This window comes from Odontesthes bonariensis, chromosome 1, assembly GCF_027942865.1.
Source record: "Odontesthes bonariensis isolate fOdoBon6 chromosome 1, fOdoBon6.hap1, whole genome shotgun sequence".
Taxonomy (NCBI): Eukaryota; Metazoa; Chordata; class Actinopteri; order Atheriniformes; family Atherinopsidae; genus Odontesthes; species Odontesthes bonariensis.
In genome coordinates this window covers 23,613,285-23,627,473 of record NC_134506.1, presented here as the reverse complement: position 1 = coordinate 23,627,473, position 14,189 = coordinate 23,613,285, and the positions used below count along the sequence as shown (strand labels likewise).

The following is a 14,189-nucleotide window of genomic DNA, read 5'->3' as shown; positions in this document are numbered from 1 at the left end:
CACACATGGAAACAGTCCAGATGTCTTGTTGATGATTGGTGTCTTTATCTTCACACAGGCCTTACAACAGTAAACATCTATCCAGTCCCAAACCAGATGACCCACATGGACCTCTCCCAGTGAGTTCTGGCTGCAAATAAGAAGCGGTTACGGCTTCTTACGGCCTCTGTTACAGATATGTTTAAACAGCCTCTAGTGTCAAAAAATTGCGAATTTATTAAAGTGTTCGTTAATCTATGCACGCGCAGTGTATGGGCTTGAAAAGCTGTTTGATGCTAAAATGAATACATCATTTGTAAAGCAGTTTTTTATGAACTCTTCAGATTCTGCTGAAATTGGAATCAATAATCTAGTTTAACTCCAAAGAATCAGTGAGTGTGCATATGTCTGCGCTAGCTTGAGGGAGATACTGCAGTTTATGAATACTGCGTCGAGGTTTCTGAACAATCCGTTCTGGCTAAATATTTGACAGTTTGCTGAGATGGTGAGAAATTAGACTACTGCCCAGAATCCCAGATCAGAGAGACTTTAATTACCAACAGCTCAGTTATTTGTTTTCCATGTAATCACTATGTATTGATTTCACATAATCACCATGCAGCATGGTTCCACTGCAGTTCCCAAATCAATCATTGGAAAAACATACCACAAGCACATGAAATAAAACAGCTATATCAAAACATCAATGCAATCGTGAGGAAAAAAAAAACACCAAGTACAATCAGGGTTAAGGCCTTACTGCAATCAAATTTTGCAGTAAGGCCTTTAGGTTTGTGATGGTTTGGCTTTTAGAAATAATACAGCCACCATTGTTTACACTCAAATTCACCCACTCACATGCCTGATCTTATGAGTAATAACTCTGTTTTTTTTTTTGTTTTTTTTAATAATTAGCTGAAGAAAATGATCCAAGTGTCTATTTGTGATGGACATGCTTCTAAATGTAGGAGTTGGGTGTTTGGCTTTACAAGTACATGTAACTGTGTGTTCGTAGCGTAGCACTAAAATAGTAACACTGAATTTGAAAATGATTCCAACAGAAAAGCATTTTGTTTTGAAAAGAGTAAAGAATCTTGAAAAATCAGATGTTTTATTGGAGCTTACACACTCGGTTCTGTATGAGGAACATGAAGGAAAACTTGCGGTTTCTTTCCTGTGGATATCAACATGCTTCTTAAAGCAGCTTTGAAGTGTTTGGAAAGTTGCACTCAAGTCATGAAGCATTAACAAGTAACAATGTAATGTACATGTTAATGCTTTCAATGAAAGCTCCAAACCCATATCTAATATCCTGTATACTTCAGCACTATGAATAGGCAAGGACACTATGTGGAAACAGAGAGCTTTTAAAATCCCCTCCTTCAATAACGACATTTTAATTGCTCTTTTATAACCTTCACCTACATGAAATATTTGACTCTACATCACTTTTATTATCCACAATCACAGCCTGCTAAATTTAGGTTTAATTATGTAGATCAAATGCTTATAGGGCAGTGGTTAAAGAATCGCCTAAAAGAAAAAAAATAACCTGCAAACATCATAAATTATTACAAACTGCGTCTTCTACTCAACTTCCAATTTTGAATTCACAAGCTTTTTCTAGTTAGACTCCAGATAATTTCTTTCATGAAATAACCTCGTAGGATTTACTGTTTCGTCTTTTCAAATCAAGCAAAATGCCAGCTCGGCTCTGTTTAAGTGATGTGTGTGTGTGTGTGTGTGTGCGTGTGCGTCTCCCTTTGTGTGTGACTGTGTGTGTTGAGACAGGAACCTCTTGGAATACCTTCCGGACTGGGTGTGCGACTGCAGAAAAATCGAGATGCTGGACGTCACACACAATCTCCTGTCTGAGCTTCCTTCCAGGTTAGAAGACTTATTTGACACTAATCCGGAGCCTTTTCTGCTCAAATTGTATCTTTGATGTTTCATAATTTTAACGAATTAAGCCTCTCAGCCTAATGCGACACACAGCTGGCTGTCCTGTACGGATTTAGAAGAGCAGGTGTCACAGAACACATGGGCATGCTTTTTAAATTGCTCACTCTAATGCCAAACTGCTTTTTGTCATTTCCATTTAAAGATTTTACTACTGCTTTTGAGCCAGGAGAAGAGCGAGGCATACATAATAACTGTCGCGGTGTCCACTGTTCCCACACATAACCTCTGTGATGGTATCAGGGGAGAATAAAAAGCCACGGCGCTAACTCTGTATAGGCAGCTGAATAGGTCATTGTCTGACAAGTGGTCACTCTACATGGGCAGATAATTTTTCTGACAGTCTCTCTTTTTCTTGTCCTAACTCACTCTTTAACATCTCCTATGGCCCCCGACAGACTGCTCAACAGCTTGAGTTTGCGGAAGCTGCTAGCGGGGAACAATCGCTTGCAGAGAGTGCCTGACCTACTTGACCACGTCCCTCTGGAAGCTCTCGACCTTCAGCACAACAAGCTGACCGAGCTTCCTGAGAGTCTCTTTTACAAGGCCTTAAAGTGAGTCCAATCAACACCTTTTACTTTCAGATTTTCATCCTCAAGACTTTTTTTTTATGCAGTTATTCAAGTCCATCATAAGCTGGTTTCTCAACTTTTAAACTTTTACCGGAGGGGCGCCCCCTGTTATGTCGCAGCGGACAGTTACTGTAACTCGGCTCATTGTCTTGAGAATGAGAAATAAATTGTATGAAGGGATTGTGGTCAAGATCAGTAGAGCTTCCCAGACCATAACTGCTCTCTTATTTCCTGTTTGGTAAATCACTTAACACCCATTAGCCCTTCAGAGGCTCTGTTGCACTTTACTGTCTCTAATGCAGAGACATTATGGCTGTGGCTTCTTTGTGCAAAATGGATTTCCCAACATGTTGTCCAAGAGCAACACATAAGGGACAGCAGTTGTGTTGAGGAATGATAGAAACAAATACAATGACAGAAACCAGGCTTGATAACTAATACTTTTCACTTGAGGGTAGTATGATGTCAACAGTCATAAAAAGGTTTACAGCTCACTGTGTCAGGGGCAGCTTTTATTACTGCTCAGTCTGTGACACACACAGATAATGACTTAACAACATCAATTACGTAAGAATCACTAAAGTCATTGCGCCAGTTGTATGGATACATTAACTGTCTGCATGAAGTGTGTCTTGTTCAGTACACTGAAATTAAGCAGGGAAATTAGAATACTTTAAAGCCCTTACCTCTGTTAACCTGAATAATTACAGTCCCTGGTCCTCTGAGATAAACTTCCTCATTTTGCAGTTCATTCTAACCCTCTCTGATCACTTACTTTCCTACTGCATTGGGCTAAACTTTGTACTGTTCAAATAACACTAATTTAACAATTTTATTAATTGACTGATTGTTTTGAATTACTTATATCACTAAGAATCACACATTTGCTACCCAAACGAACAATCAAAACGCTGATTATTCTGCTTAATGTTTATCTTTGAAGTCATGAGTTTTGGTGCTGTACTGGAACGTGTTTCATTTGAAGTATCTACTTTGTTAGCAATAATCAACTCAAAGATTTACATGAAGCAAAACTCTTATTGTTTTGGCCACATTAACTAAAACTGAACACGTAGAAGCTTTGCCAAAGCAGAATTTATGGCACAATTGCTTCTTTTGCATTACATTTGCGTTTGCAGGTCTTTCCAATCCAGTGTTCAGTCGCTGTAGCCATTGCAATTGGAGAAAATATAGCCGTTTTCCAAATATTCTTATATATTTCAATCATTTATAAATATGCAACAAATAGTAACTCTTCGCCATAAGATATTCAAGGAATTTATATATATAAATTTAGTATATATTTAGTCAAATCTGTGGCAGTTTTTTTTATGCAGGACACAATAAATTCTAAAAAGGAAACAGATGTGGTTGCATAGGGATAAAAGCTGGAGCAGTTTCACTTTTTGAAATGTGAATATTTTTGTCATAACTTATATTTGTGAGTTGTAGCGATATTAGAGACTCAGAAACAGCTCAACTTTCAGTCCTGTTCAGGGAAAAATTATTGCATATATGGCGAACATGCATGTTGGTGTAACCCCAAACCAATGAATGCCGTTATTTTTCTGGGCTGCAGAAATCAGAAGTCTGAGCTCTTCTGAGTTTTTACCTCAGAATTTTAGCTTTAACTTTTTTAAGTGGTAAACATGAAAGTCAGTAACTACTTAAGTATTTGCCGTTTTTACTTGTTTTCTGTCGCAGCCTAAAATACTTAAATGTGTCAGCCAACGCCCTGGAAAGTATTCCTCCCAGCAGCCAATCAGAGGAAAGCCTCAGTACACTCCAGGAGCTCTACCTGACAGGAAACAACCTGAACGAGAACTGCGGCGCTCTTTTGATCGGACACCAGAATCTGCGGATCCTTCACATCGCCTACAACCAACTGCTCTCCTTCCCCGCCAGGTGTGTCACTTAACCACAAGCGTTGACTAAGTTTCACACAACGTTACCCCTATTTTTTTTTTTTTACGTAGCTTTAAAATGCTGAGTTCTGAAAACATTTTTAGATGCATATGCATTCATTTGAGATTCGTACATAACTGATTAATGAGTCACAATTTTCACAAAGTTTACCTGTGCTTATGCCACTTATGTTCTTTTTTTTTATGTGTAACTGGCTGATTATTGATATTGTTTTTCACTTCAACCTTCTTTAAATTCTCTCATTCACACGTAAATATTTTAATGTTTTATGCTGGTGTCTCCAGTAAACTGAGTAAGCTGGAACTGCTGGAGGAGTTGAATTTAAGCGGCAACAAGCTTAAGACGATCCCCTCCACTGTGTCCAGCTGCAAGAGGCTGCACACCCTTATAGCGCACTCAAATCACATAACTGTCTTCCCAGAGATCCTAAACCTGCCTGAGATCAAGGTCAGACTTGCTCTTCTTTTGTTTACATCACTTGACCAGTATGAGGAGTAAATGATTGTCTTATTTTTGGCATATTTCGGCGTGTGTTTTTGCATGCAGCTTGTAGACCTAAGCTGCAATGAGCTGACTGAGATCCAGCTGCCCGATTCCCTGCCTGCGACGCTACAGGAGCTGGACCTGACCGGCAACAGCAGCCTCATGTTGGAACACAAAACCCTCAACCTCTTCAGGTGAGTCGCATGACACAGATTTGTCTGTTCAATAGAATTTGTCAGTTGTGAAATAGAATCGACAGCCACCGTGACTTTAGACTGTTGTGACACAGTGGTTTGAAAATACAACAACCACAGAGAAGACAGCAACATTTCAGAAGACAGACACAATATTGCAAAAAAAACATGAAAGCGCAACAATGAAACAATAAAGCCAAAAATATGAGGACATTTTACAAAACACGTCGCAGTGCACAATGTTGAGTGGTTGCCTGTTTTGTTGAAGTGTTATCTAAAATTTTGTGAATCCTCAATATAAAAGCAGACAGTATACACCTCAGTCCTCAGTATCTTCAACTAAATTTTTTTCCCTTTTTCAGTCACATCACCACTCTGAAATTCGACCAGAAATCCACCGTGACATCTGGAGACTCGCAGAGTTCTTCGACTCCATGGAACCACGGTTACTCTGAAATGAGTGGCCAGCGAAACAAGTGTGTGGTGCTTCTGCCTTTTTTGTGTTTAGTTTTCTTTGTTGTCGATCCTGAATTATTGAATAGTTTTTATCCAGCCTGCCACTCACAGGTAAATTCACTTACCAGAGAGTGTGAACTAATCTTTTAAGTGAGATAGATGAGGATTTGACATGTCCAGCTTTAACTTGCGTGATCTGATGTTAAGCACAAAAACATCTGATAAAACTTCTTTGATTCACTGGATACATTGTGCATCTCTCTGTTAAGATGATGACATACAAGTAACGAATTAGTCAATATCTATTTCACCCAGTGTTGGTTGGTGAATCTTCCAGTGTTATGTGCATCTCTGTTGCAGAGCCCAGGTATGCCTGGCTGCTTCTGCAGGGTCATGGCCTCAACAGGGACCCACACAGCGGTGTCTTTTATCAGCTGTCACCCCTCACAGTTTAACCTAAAGTGTTGCATGCTGCAGTATGTATGAGGTTCACAGGATGTGCTGAATCCTCTCTTTGTTCATGTGAATCTGTTTTTTTTGGACAGGCTGTGTGTGTCAGTGCTGGCTGTAGACCGCTTTGGAGACAGCGTGGAAGCATGCTATGGTATCTTTGATGGAGACCGCAATGAGGAAGTGCCTCGACTGTTGCAGTGCACCATGGGAGATGTGCTGTGCGAGGAACTGCAGCACTCCAGTATTGACAATGTGTATATGTGCAACACTTTCCTCACGTCACACAGGTAACACAGGTTCTTTGAATGTTCGGTCTTTATGAATGACTTCCTAATGCACCTGTATTAAGCAGGACAAAGCTGCACTGGTTCACACCGGGAGTATTGTGTGTGTACGACGTGCGTGGAACATTTTCATTTGACCCACGTGTTAACAGAGTGAAGCATCCAATCTGGCTGCATGAGACACACGTCTGAGCCAAGGCACGAGGCGCAATGTAACCACGAGGCACCTATTGTTTCAGGGTAGTGCCTATTTTTCACACATGACTTAAGTGTAAGGGAAGCGATTCTCAGCAACACATACTTTTCGTCATAGTTTCGGTGTGCAGTCAACAAGTCACGTGACATTGACAATATAACTTACCCATTGTGATGATGACTGATGATGGTAATGAATGAGGTTCAGTGAAGATCTGCAGTTACATGTTACTGCTGTCAACCTTTTTTCCTTCAGTTTTTGAATCATATTAGCTGTGAATTTCACAAAACTCTGTATTCATGGTCATTACCAGAGGCATCCCTATGTGTAAAAATATATTGTGCAGGCAGCTAGCTGCTGCAGAAAGGTTGGTAGTGTGCAATTATGTAGCTTCAGTTCAGCAAAGCACACGCCATGCACACTTCAAACTCCCAGTCTGAACCCAGCATTACTGCAACTTGAGAATGTATGAGTTTGTCAGCAGCTTTGTGCTTGTCGGACAGGAAACTCGGTATGGCTGGCCAGAAACTGGGTGCTTCTGCCTTGTTGTGTTACATCCACCGTGAGACTTCAGATCCAGGAGGCTACTTTAGCCTTACAGTTGCAAACGTGGGCACCTGCCACGCTGTGCTGTGTCGGGATGGACGACCTGTGCCTCTCTCAAAGGTTTACAGTTTGGAGAACTGCACTGAGGAAATGGAGAGGGTTAAACTCAGTAAAGCCATAATTACAGAGGTAATACGCAGATACACTGGCTATGTTGGGTTCTTTTAAGTTAGTGTTCAAATACAGCTTCTTGTTCTCATGTGTATATATCATGAAGCTTTTCAGTCATCCACAATCTAATGGCAGTTATTGTTTTTATAGGATAACAAAGTGAGTGGAGTGACGTGCTGCTCCCGCTTGTTGGGCTGCTCTTATCTGTCTCCCTGGGTGCTTCCAAAGCCCAGGGTCCACACTGAGCCACTCTGCTCCCAGGATGACTTCTTGATCCTGGGGAATCGAGCCCTGTTTGAGCGGGTGTCCTACCAGGAGGCTGTGTACACTGTGCAGGCAGTGCAGGATCCACGCGCTGCTGCCAAGAAGCTGTGCTCACTTGCCCAGAGTTACGGTTGTAAGGACAACATCGGAGCTGTGGTGGTGTCCCTGCATACTGGGGAGGACAGCTGTACTTGTGAGCCACTGGGCCCCACCACTGAACCACGGGGCGCCCCTCCTGCACCTGTGTCTGCGACCTCAGGCACCAGTGATCCAGTCAACCTCTCATCCAGCAGTGGTATCGTCACTGAGTTCAGCAGTGAGACATCAGCCTCAGAAGTGGGCAGTGAGGCTGGGTCCACTGCTTCAGATGACCACACTTCCTCTGGCCCTGTATCCCGCCCAGAGAGGCGCTGTAGCCTGCATCCTGCTACCACACTGTGTGGAATCATGGTGCCAGGCTCCGCTGGGACAGTAATCCACCCAGGCCTATTCCAGCGTCAACCCTCCTCTGCTGCATTCTCAAGCAACCAGTCTGACAATGGCCTGGACAGTGACGATGAAGCTCCGCTTGATGGTGTTATCACTAATGGTAGCAAGTTAGAAGTGGAAGTAGACATTCACTGCTGTGCTTTCCAGCTCCGGTCAGGGGTCCCTAAGAGTCCCAAAGCCTTGGAGCTTGAAAAACAAAGCTCTGACTATCGCAATGGCAAAATGCGCAGACAGAACAGTGTGGTGGTTTCTGCTACAAACGGCTGCTTGCTGGCTGTATGTGGGAGGGAGATCATAGACCTTAAGAAGTCTCCTTCCACCTCTAGCCTGTTTGGGAAGAAGCTGTCCAATGGCTCTGTGGTAGCCCCAGAGGACAGTCATAATCTTATTGAGGTTGCCCTGGAGGCACCCAAGAAAAAGTCTGGTTACTTCACTGCCCCAGCACAGCAGGACCCGGAAGACCAGTTGATTGTGCCTCCCAGTCTGGAGCAGGAAGTCAGGGAGCAGCTAAGAGGCCAGAGTCCTCTAGTCTCAGGACTCTCTGCACCTTCCACACCCACCTCCTTAAAAGATCCTGTCTGGGATCATCCTCACCCCCCTGCATTCGCCTCCAACCTGGTGCCAGGCCCAGGCCCAGCTCCCATTCTCCAGCAGGAAGTCTATGATACCGCCCTCTAGAGGGAGGAGCAGGAGTCACAGCACAGTGCCATATGGCTGCAGTTGCCATTCTGAGGAAGAGGATTTTTCTCATACATGTGGGATATATCACTTAAAGTTGCAATTCAGATCTTTTGTGTGGACGGGACAAACCTGTGATAGTCACTTAGTGATACAGTGCCATTAATGGGAGGTAAAAACAAAAATTATCTGAGTATCCTAAATAATAAGGGTGAACGTACATTCCAGTTTGTAAGACGAAATTTGTGAAAGGAGAGCTGGCTATCATAGACCAAACCAAGTATGTGTGAGCAGCAATTCCCTTTACTTGGAAAGTTAAGCAATCTGGAAGGTGCGTAAGAGATCGTGTCAAATCTCCTCTCCAGGGGCTCCGTGGTCTCTCAGGTCCTGGAGAAAAGCACTATGACTGAAACTTGGAAAAAGTGCCTACTACAGATGACACAGCCAAGAACTCCCCACATCAAGCTTGTGTTTTGGGGATGTCAGCTGGTTAGTTATATTTGGAGGAGGGTGTCTTCAAGAGACCAACACTGGCACAGATTCTGCTCTTCTCGTCTGCTTGCGGCTTCTAAAGGAAATTAAACTGTAAAAGTGCATCATAGGCGTGAAAGATGTAAAAACACAATAACTGCATCGATAGAAATCTTATAGTTGGATTGAATTTCTAACATTCCCATGCATATATACAGATTATTCTATTGAGTAAATCACTTCTTTACAGCGTAGTACAGTACATGCACCTCAACTACTTAAACTGCTTACATACAGATTGAGTAGATTGCTTATTGAAAGCAAAGAAATATCAAAGCCATTCAGCTATATGGAGCTAAAGTGCTGTAGATCTAATAAAAAAACTATAATAGTATGATTAGTAACGGTGCATGATCAAACAGTCTCATTAAAATCTACATTGACAGGAAAATCAAAGATTTATATGGACTATGGAGTTTTGTGGTCATGGGATGGTGGACTGTTGAAGACTCCAGGATGTCTGGATATCATCTGATTGCAGTTTTGAACATACCAGTCAGATATCATATGGTGTACTGGCAAAGAAATTGACAAATATTGATAGAATGATAGATAACAGTATTTGTATGTACTGTATGATTTGAAAAAAAAAAAATCCCCATTCTTTTCTATCAAGATTGAATATTTTTGGCACATTTGGAGGCTGCCACCATTTTTAATTTGTGATAATTAGTCCATGTTAGTGGTGTTCTGTTGAAATGTCTACTGCAAACATGTCCCTTTCTGAAACGACCCCCTCGTGTTTACTACCTACACAGATTATCTTTTTTTCTCCTGCTGATTTGATCAGATAACTACCACGAAAGCTGCTTCGCCCATCAGGTGTGGCCAGTCGGGGGCAGCGGGGTGTGTCAGTGTAATTGGCGGGAAACTAACTGAACACATGTGCCTACAATGAAGGAACTAAAGAGAGTTTAATGAGCCACGCCAAAGGAAAGTCACGACTGAACAGAGACCCTGACCTGCCTTTATGCTCGCAGGATGCCAATCAGTTGGTGTACGGATCGGAACAAAAATCTTTGGTGAACACAATCAGAAGAGCAGCGTCCAAACTGTTTAAATTCAGAAATCATTTGTCTTTAACTGCACCTCAGTTTAGCCCTGCAAATCGGGACACAAACAAGCAGTCATATTTGATTTTTCATGACGTTTATGTCACAAACACAGCTATTTGGAACAAAGAAACAAATCGCAACTTTCTATAATTAGAACCATCTGTATGCATATATGCTATGTAGGGCTCAGTTCACACAATATATACAACAAAAGGGCAACAGCAGCACGAGGCACTGGAATAAGAACACACTGGTTCAGTCTAGCAATAGAGTTGAAAGATATGGATATATAGACATGATATACATATATGTATATTTTACTTATTCCTTTTTAAATGATCAAGTAAATCCTGTATTATGCAGCCCTGGAAACCTCAGTTTATCCAGTCCTGATCCTCCCCACCTTGTGCCATAAGAGAACACAGCTCTGCTAGGCTGCTGTGATTTTAAGTAGGCCAAAGCTGGGTAATTGCTGCTGTCAGTGATTACTACATCAGATGGCTATTTTTGGTTGCAACCTCAGCTTGGTAGTGCTGTAGTTCTGGGATTCCACAGCAGTGGGATAGCTGAACCTTCCCTTTTTGCCTTAAAGTACCACTAAGCATTTTAGAAAGGAGGAGCCCTTTGAATCATCCCATCTACTATATGCTCTGTTTGTGAGTGAGATGGATGTTGTTTTGTTCTTTGCTCCACGATAATTGAGTGAGAAGTCATCAAGAAAGCCTTATTTTCTTGTTTGGCAAGTTTTTAATTACTTGAAAGGAAGGAACACTATTCAAAGCACTTTGTACAGAGAAACTTGTGATATCCAGAGCTATGTATATTTGAGTTGCTGGGGCTATTTTGACTTCCCTGCACAACATCTTGTCTAAGAATACACTGACAGTGGAAATGAGGAGAAAGAAAATTGATATGATGAATGCAACTAATTAACTTGCTGGTGTGTCAAACATTTCTCACTTTATTTAATGCATTTTTTCTTTTTTGTTCTGAGTTACTGTACTTGAGAATTTTTCAAAGTATCTTAACTTATATTTGAATATTTAACATCCATACCACAAACTTGACAAAGTATTTTCTCACATCTTACAACATTACTCTTTCTCGATAAGGAGAAATGACGAGGTTGAAAATGAGGCAATACAGTCATCGTTCATGTTTACATCCAGTACTGACACTTGGTTGAAACATTGTGCTGATTTATCCCTAATTATCGACCAGTACCCTCCACGATAAGATACTAATTGCACATAGAAGCATTGCCCCTGTTACTAGTCTAAATGATTTAACCAAAACATAAAAAAATAAAAAAAAATTCTTAGATGTCCAATTACAAACTACATTTTATTAGCTCATGACAATATTATTGGCCAAAAGCCAATATTATTATGGCTTTTAATTCAATCCAAGGCACTTTATCGACCAGCTTCTGAGAGGCCAAACACGGGACTCTGTGGCTCTGACCTCCACGATGAGAACCCACACAACGTCAGACATCTGGACTGAAGTTAGTCAAACATTTACGGACACCGCGGGCATTACCGCCAGAGAGGGGGGCTAAAGACAGATAATGATTGTGAATAATATTGGTACATATCTGAAAGGTTTCGCAGGTTCACGGAGAGGAGATTAAACTTTCCTTCAGACTCGACATGAGGTAGTGATGTTTAAAGCAGATGTTTGGAATTACCTTGTAAAATATGCAAAGAGTTTACTGTAAATATAAGTGTAAATCAGAGTGTCATTTTACCACTTGAAACTACAGAAATCCTCTTTCTCAATGTGTCTGAAAATAAATATTGACTGGTGTGTGTGCGTGTGTGTGTATTATGTGTGTAGTTGAGGTTGTGTTTATGAGTTGAGTAGCTCTTTTATTATTTTGTGATTCTGTCCCTCCACACCGTCTGTGTAGTTTGTCCCCACTCATGGTCTTGCGCTGCTGCATTTAGTGCTCCTCAAACCAACCGCCTCCATTTTTGACACCACTTATTAACTCTGTCTGTCTCCTGGTTGACGCCATATATCCACCCACTGTCCTTTGCAATGTACATGTACAGCTTGAGATATATTTGAATATCATGTTTGGACAGAATGTAGACTGTTTGCACAGGTACAGAAAGATGGAGCGCAGGGTAGAGGGCACTGGCTTAGAATATTCAATTTTATTGTTTAGTGGAGGGGATCTGGTGGTGCAATGATTTCAAATCCCTTTGTACATCAAAGTGGAGGGAATGCACATTAAACCAGACGATAGAGTTTTTTTCTTTTTCCTCCTTTTTTTCCTGAAGATTCTTTTATCAACCGGAAGGGGATCATCTCCTTTTTTGCACAACTTAACAAGCTCCCTGTACAACTATATTGCAAAATGTCTTTGTTTGTGTGTAGTTTAAAGCTTTAGTGTGCACACATACAGTAGGTGTATGCATGCCAGTGTGAACAATGGACTGACTGTACTTCTGTGTGAATAGAGAATGAAACTGAGAGGCCAGAGATGCTCTGGTTGTTTTAACATGTGACCAAAGTAGCCATCGTTTAATCACATGTTTCCTTTCTGTATATTGTTTTCAAGAAATGCTTGAATATTTTTTTTTTCTTCTCAATGCCAAGAAGCCGATGTTTATTTTTGTACTTCATTTTATCATTCAAATTTCTATTTCTCTCCTCGCTACAGAATTCAAAGTGATTTGGGATTCTACAGAAAACTGTCGCTCACTGCGGTACTATTGATTATATTAACTGTAATTGTATTAAATGTCACAAGCATGTCCTAAATATAAGTCAACATGAAAACACACAAAATGTGATTTATTTGTATAAAATGGAGCATATCAAACATTTTTAGGTTTTTCAATCTAGCATGCAGATTATTGCTAGATTTATTTTTAGTAATTATATTATTATTTAGGAACTGAGCTAAAAATGAGCACTTATCCTGTGTGAGAGAATTTTACTCCCTTGAACCTTTCCTGGAAGTGGGAGATGGTTGTCATTTTATTTCAAATGCTGCTATCGTTAGCTTTAGGTTAAAAAGTTTTTATGTTTTATCATTATTAACTTTAATCCAAGTAGCAATAAAACTTTTTACTGTGAACCATTTTGTCCAGCATTCATTTAGCTCATTATTTCTATGATTTCACACCAGTAAATGCCATCACCCCCCTCAACAATTTTTACTTAAAATGCTAAAAACTGTGACAAAATGGGGGTTGAATGCTTTTCAGAAATGTTTTCTCTGGTTCAGCAGTGGTGGAAACCACCTCCTGTATTTAAGTTCAATTTGCAGGTTCTATACTGGAGTATTTCGATTTTATGCACTTATATTTTCAATTTATCTACGTCACAAATGTATCAAACAGCTTTGGTGACGAGTTACAGAGATGCTGATGTAAAGATTCTCCATGATAGATCTTGTGAAAAAGCTTTGAAAATACAGCATACCGTTAAATCACTTCTGCCTTCTTAAAAGCAGTGTGTGATCAGGATCACATTTCAGTTGCCAGCTTTACCAAAAAGCGATTTTGTCCCCTAAACTCCTCGAACAGTTTCATTTCATAGATTGGACAAATGACCCAATATCTCATTAAAACTCTAAATCCATTTTTTATCCATATTCGCTTTATTCAATTAAAGGTCACGACAGGAGATGGAGCTTATCCCAGCTAGACAAGAGGCAGGATACGCCCTCAACAGGTCATCAGTCCAAAGTCTGTGCACTGAAAACATACAGATGTCATTTTTTGGTCATCCGATGCCCCCTCAGATTTATCTGGTGCCTCTGTGCATAAAACATACTGTTTACACACTGATGCTTCAGTATTGATACTCTATCATGTCATTTTTATTTAGCATTTTTCCAAGCCTGTATTTTAATTGTACTTTTACCAAAGTGAAGAATATTTATCTTCCATCGTTGCTGTACCTTTATCCTAACTGCTCAGAGAGAGAAGTCAGAT

The 14,189-nt window shown here is 40.7% G+C and overlaps 1 protein-coding gene across 1 annotated transcript in view; it reads left to right on the top strand.

Moving 5' to 3' along the window:
- Positions 1–13,327, top strand: part of phlpp2 (PH domain and leucine rich repeat protein phosphatase 2) — a 41,027-nt gene extending 27,700 nt beyond the window's left edge. Inside the window, exons 10-19 of the mRNA XM_075460933.1 lie at positions 59–119; positions 1,771–1,866; positions 2,337–2,492; positions 4,215–4,415; positions 4,721–4,883; positions 4,983–5,113; positions 5,476–5,589; positions 6,115–6,309; positions 7,006–7,237; positions 7,370–13,327. Coding sequence (XP_075317048.1) covers positions 59–119; positions 1,771–1,866; positions 2,337–2,492; positions 4,215–4,415; positions 4,721–4,883; positions 4,983–5,113; positions 5,476–5,589; positions 6,115–6,309; positions 7,006–7,237; positions 7,370–8,650 — 2,630 coding nt within the window. The 3' untranslated portion in view covers positions 8,651–13,327. The remainder of the gene's footprint in view (positions 1–58; positions 120–1,770; positions 1,867–2,336; positions 2,493–4,214; positions 4,416–4,720; positions 4,884–4,982; positions 5,114–5,475; positions 5,590–6,114; positions 6,310–7,005; positions 7,238–7,369) is intronic.
- Positions 13,328–14,189: the final 862 nt, after the last annotated feature.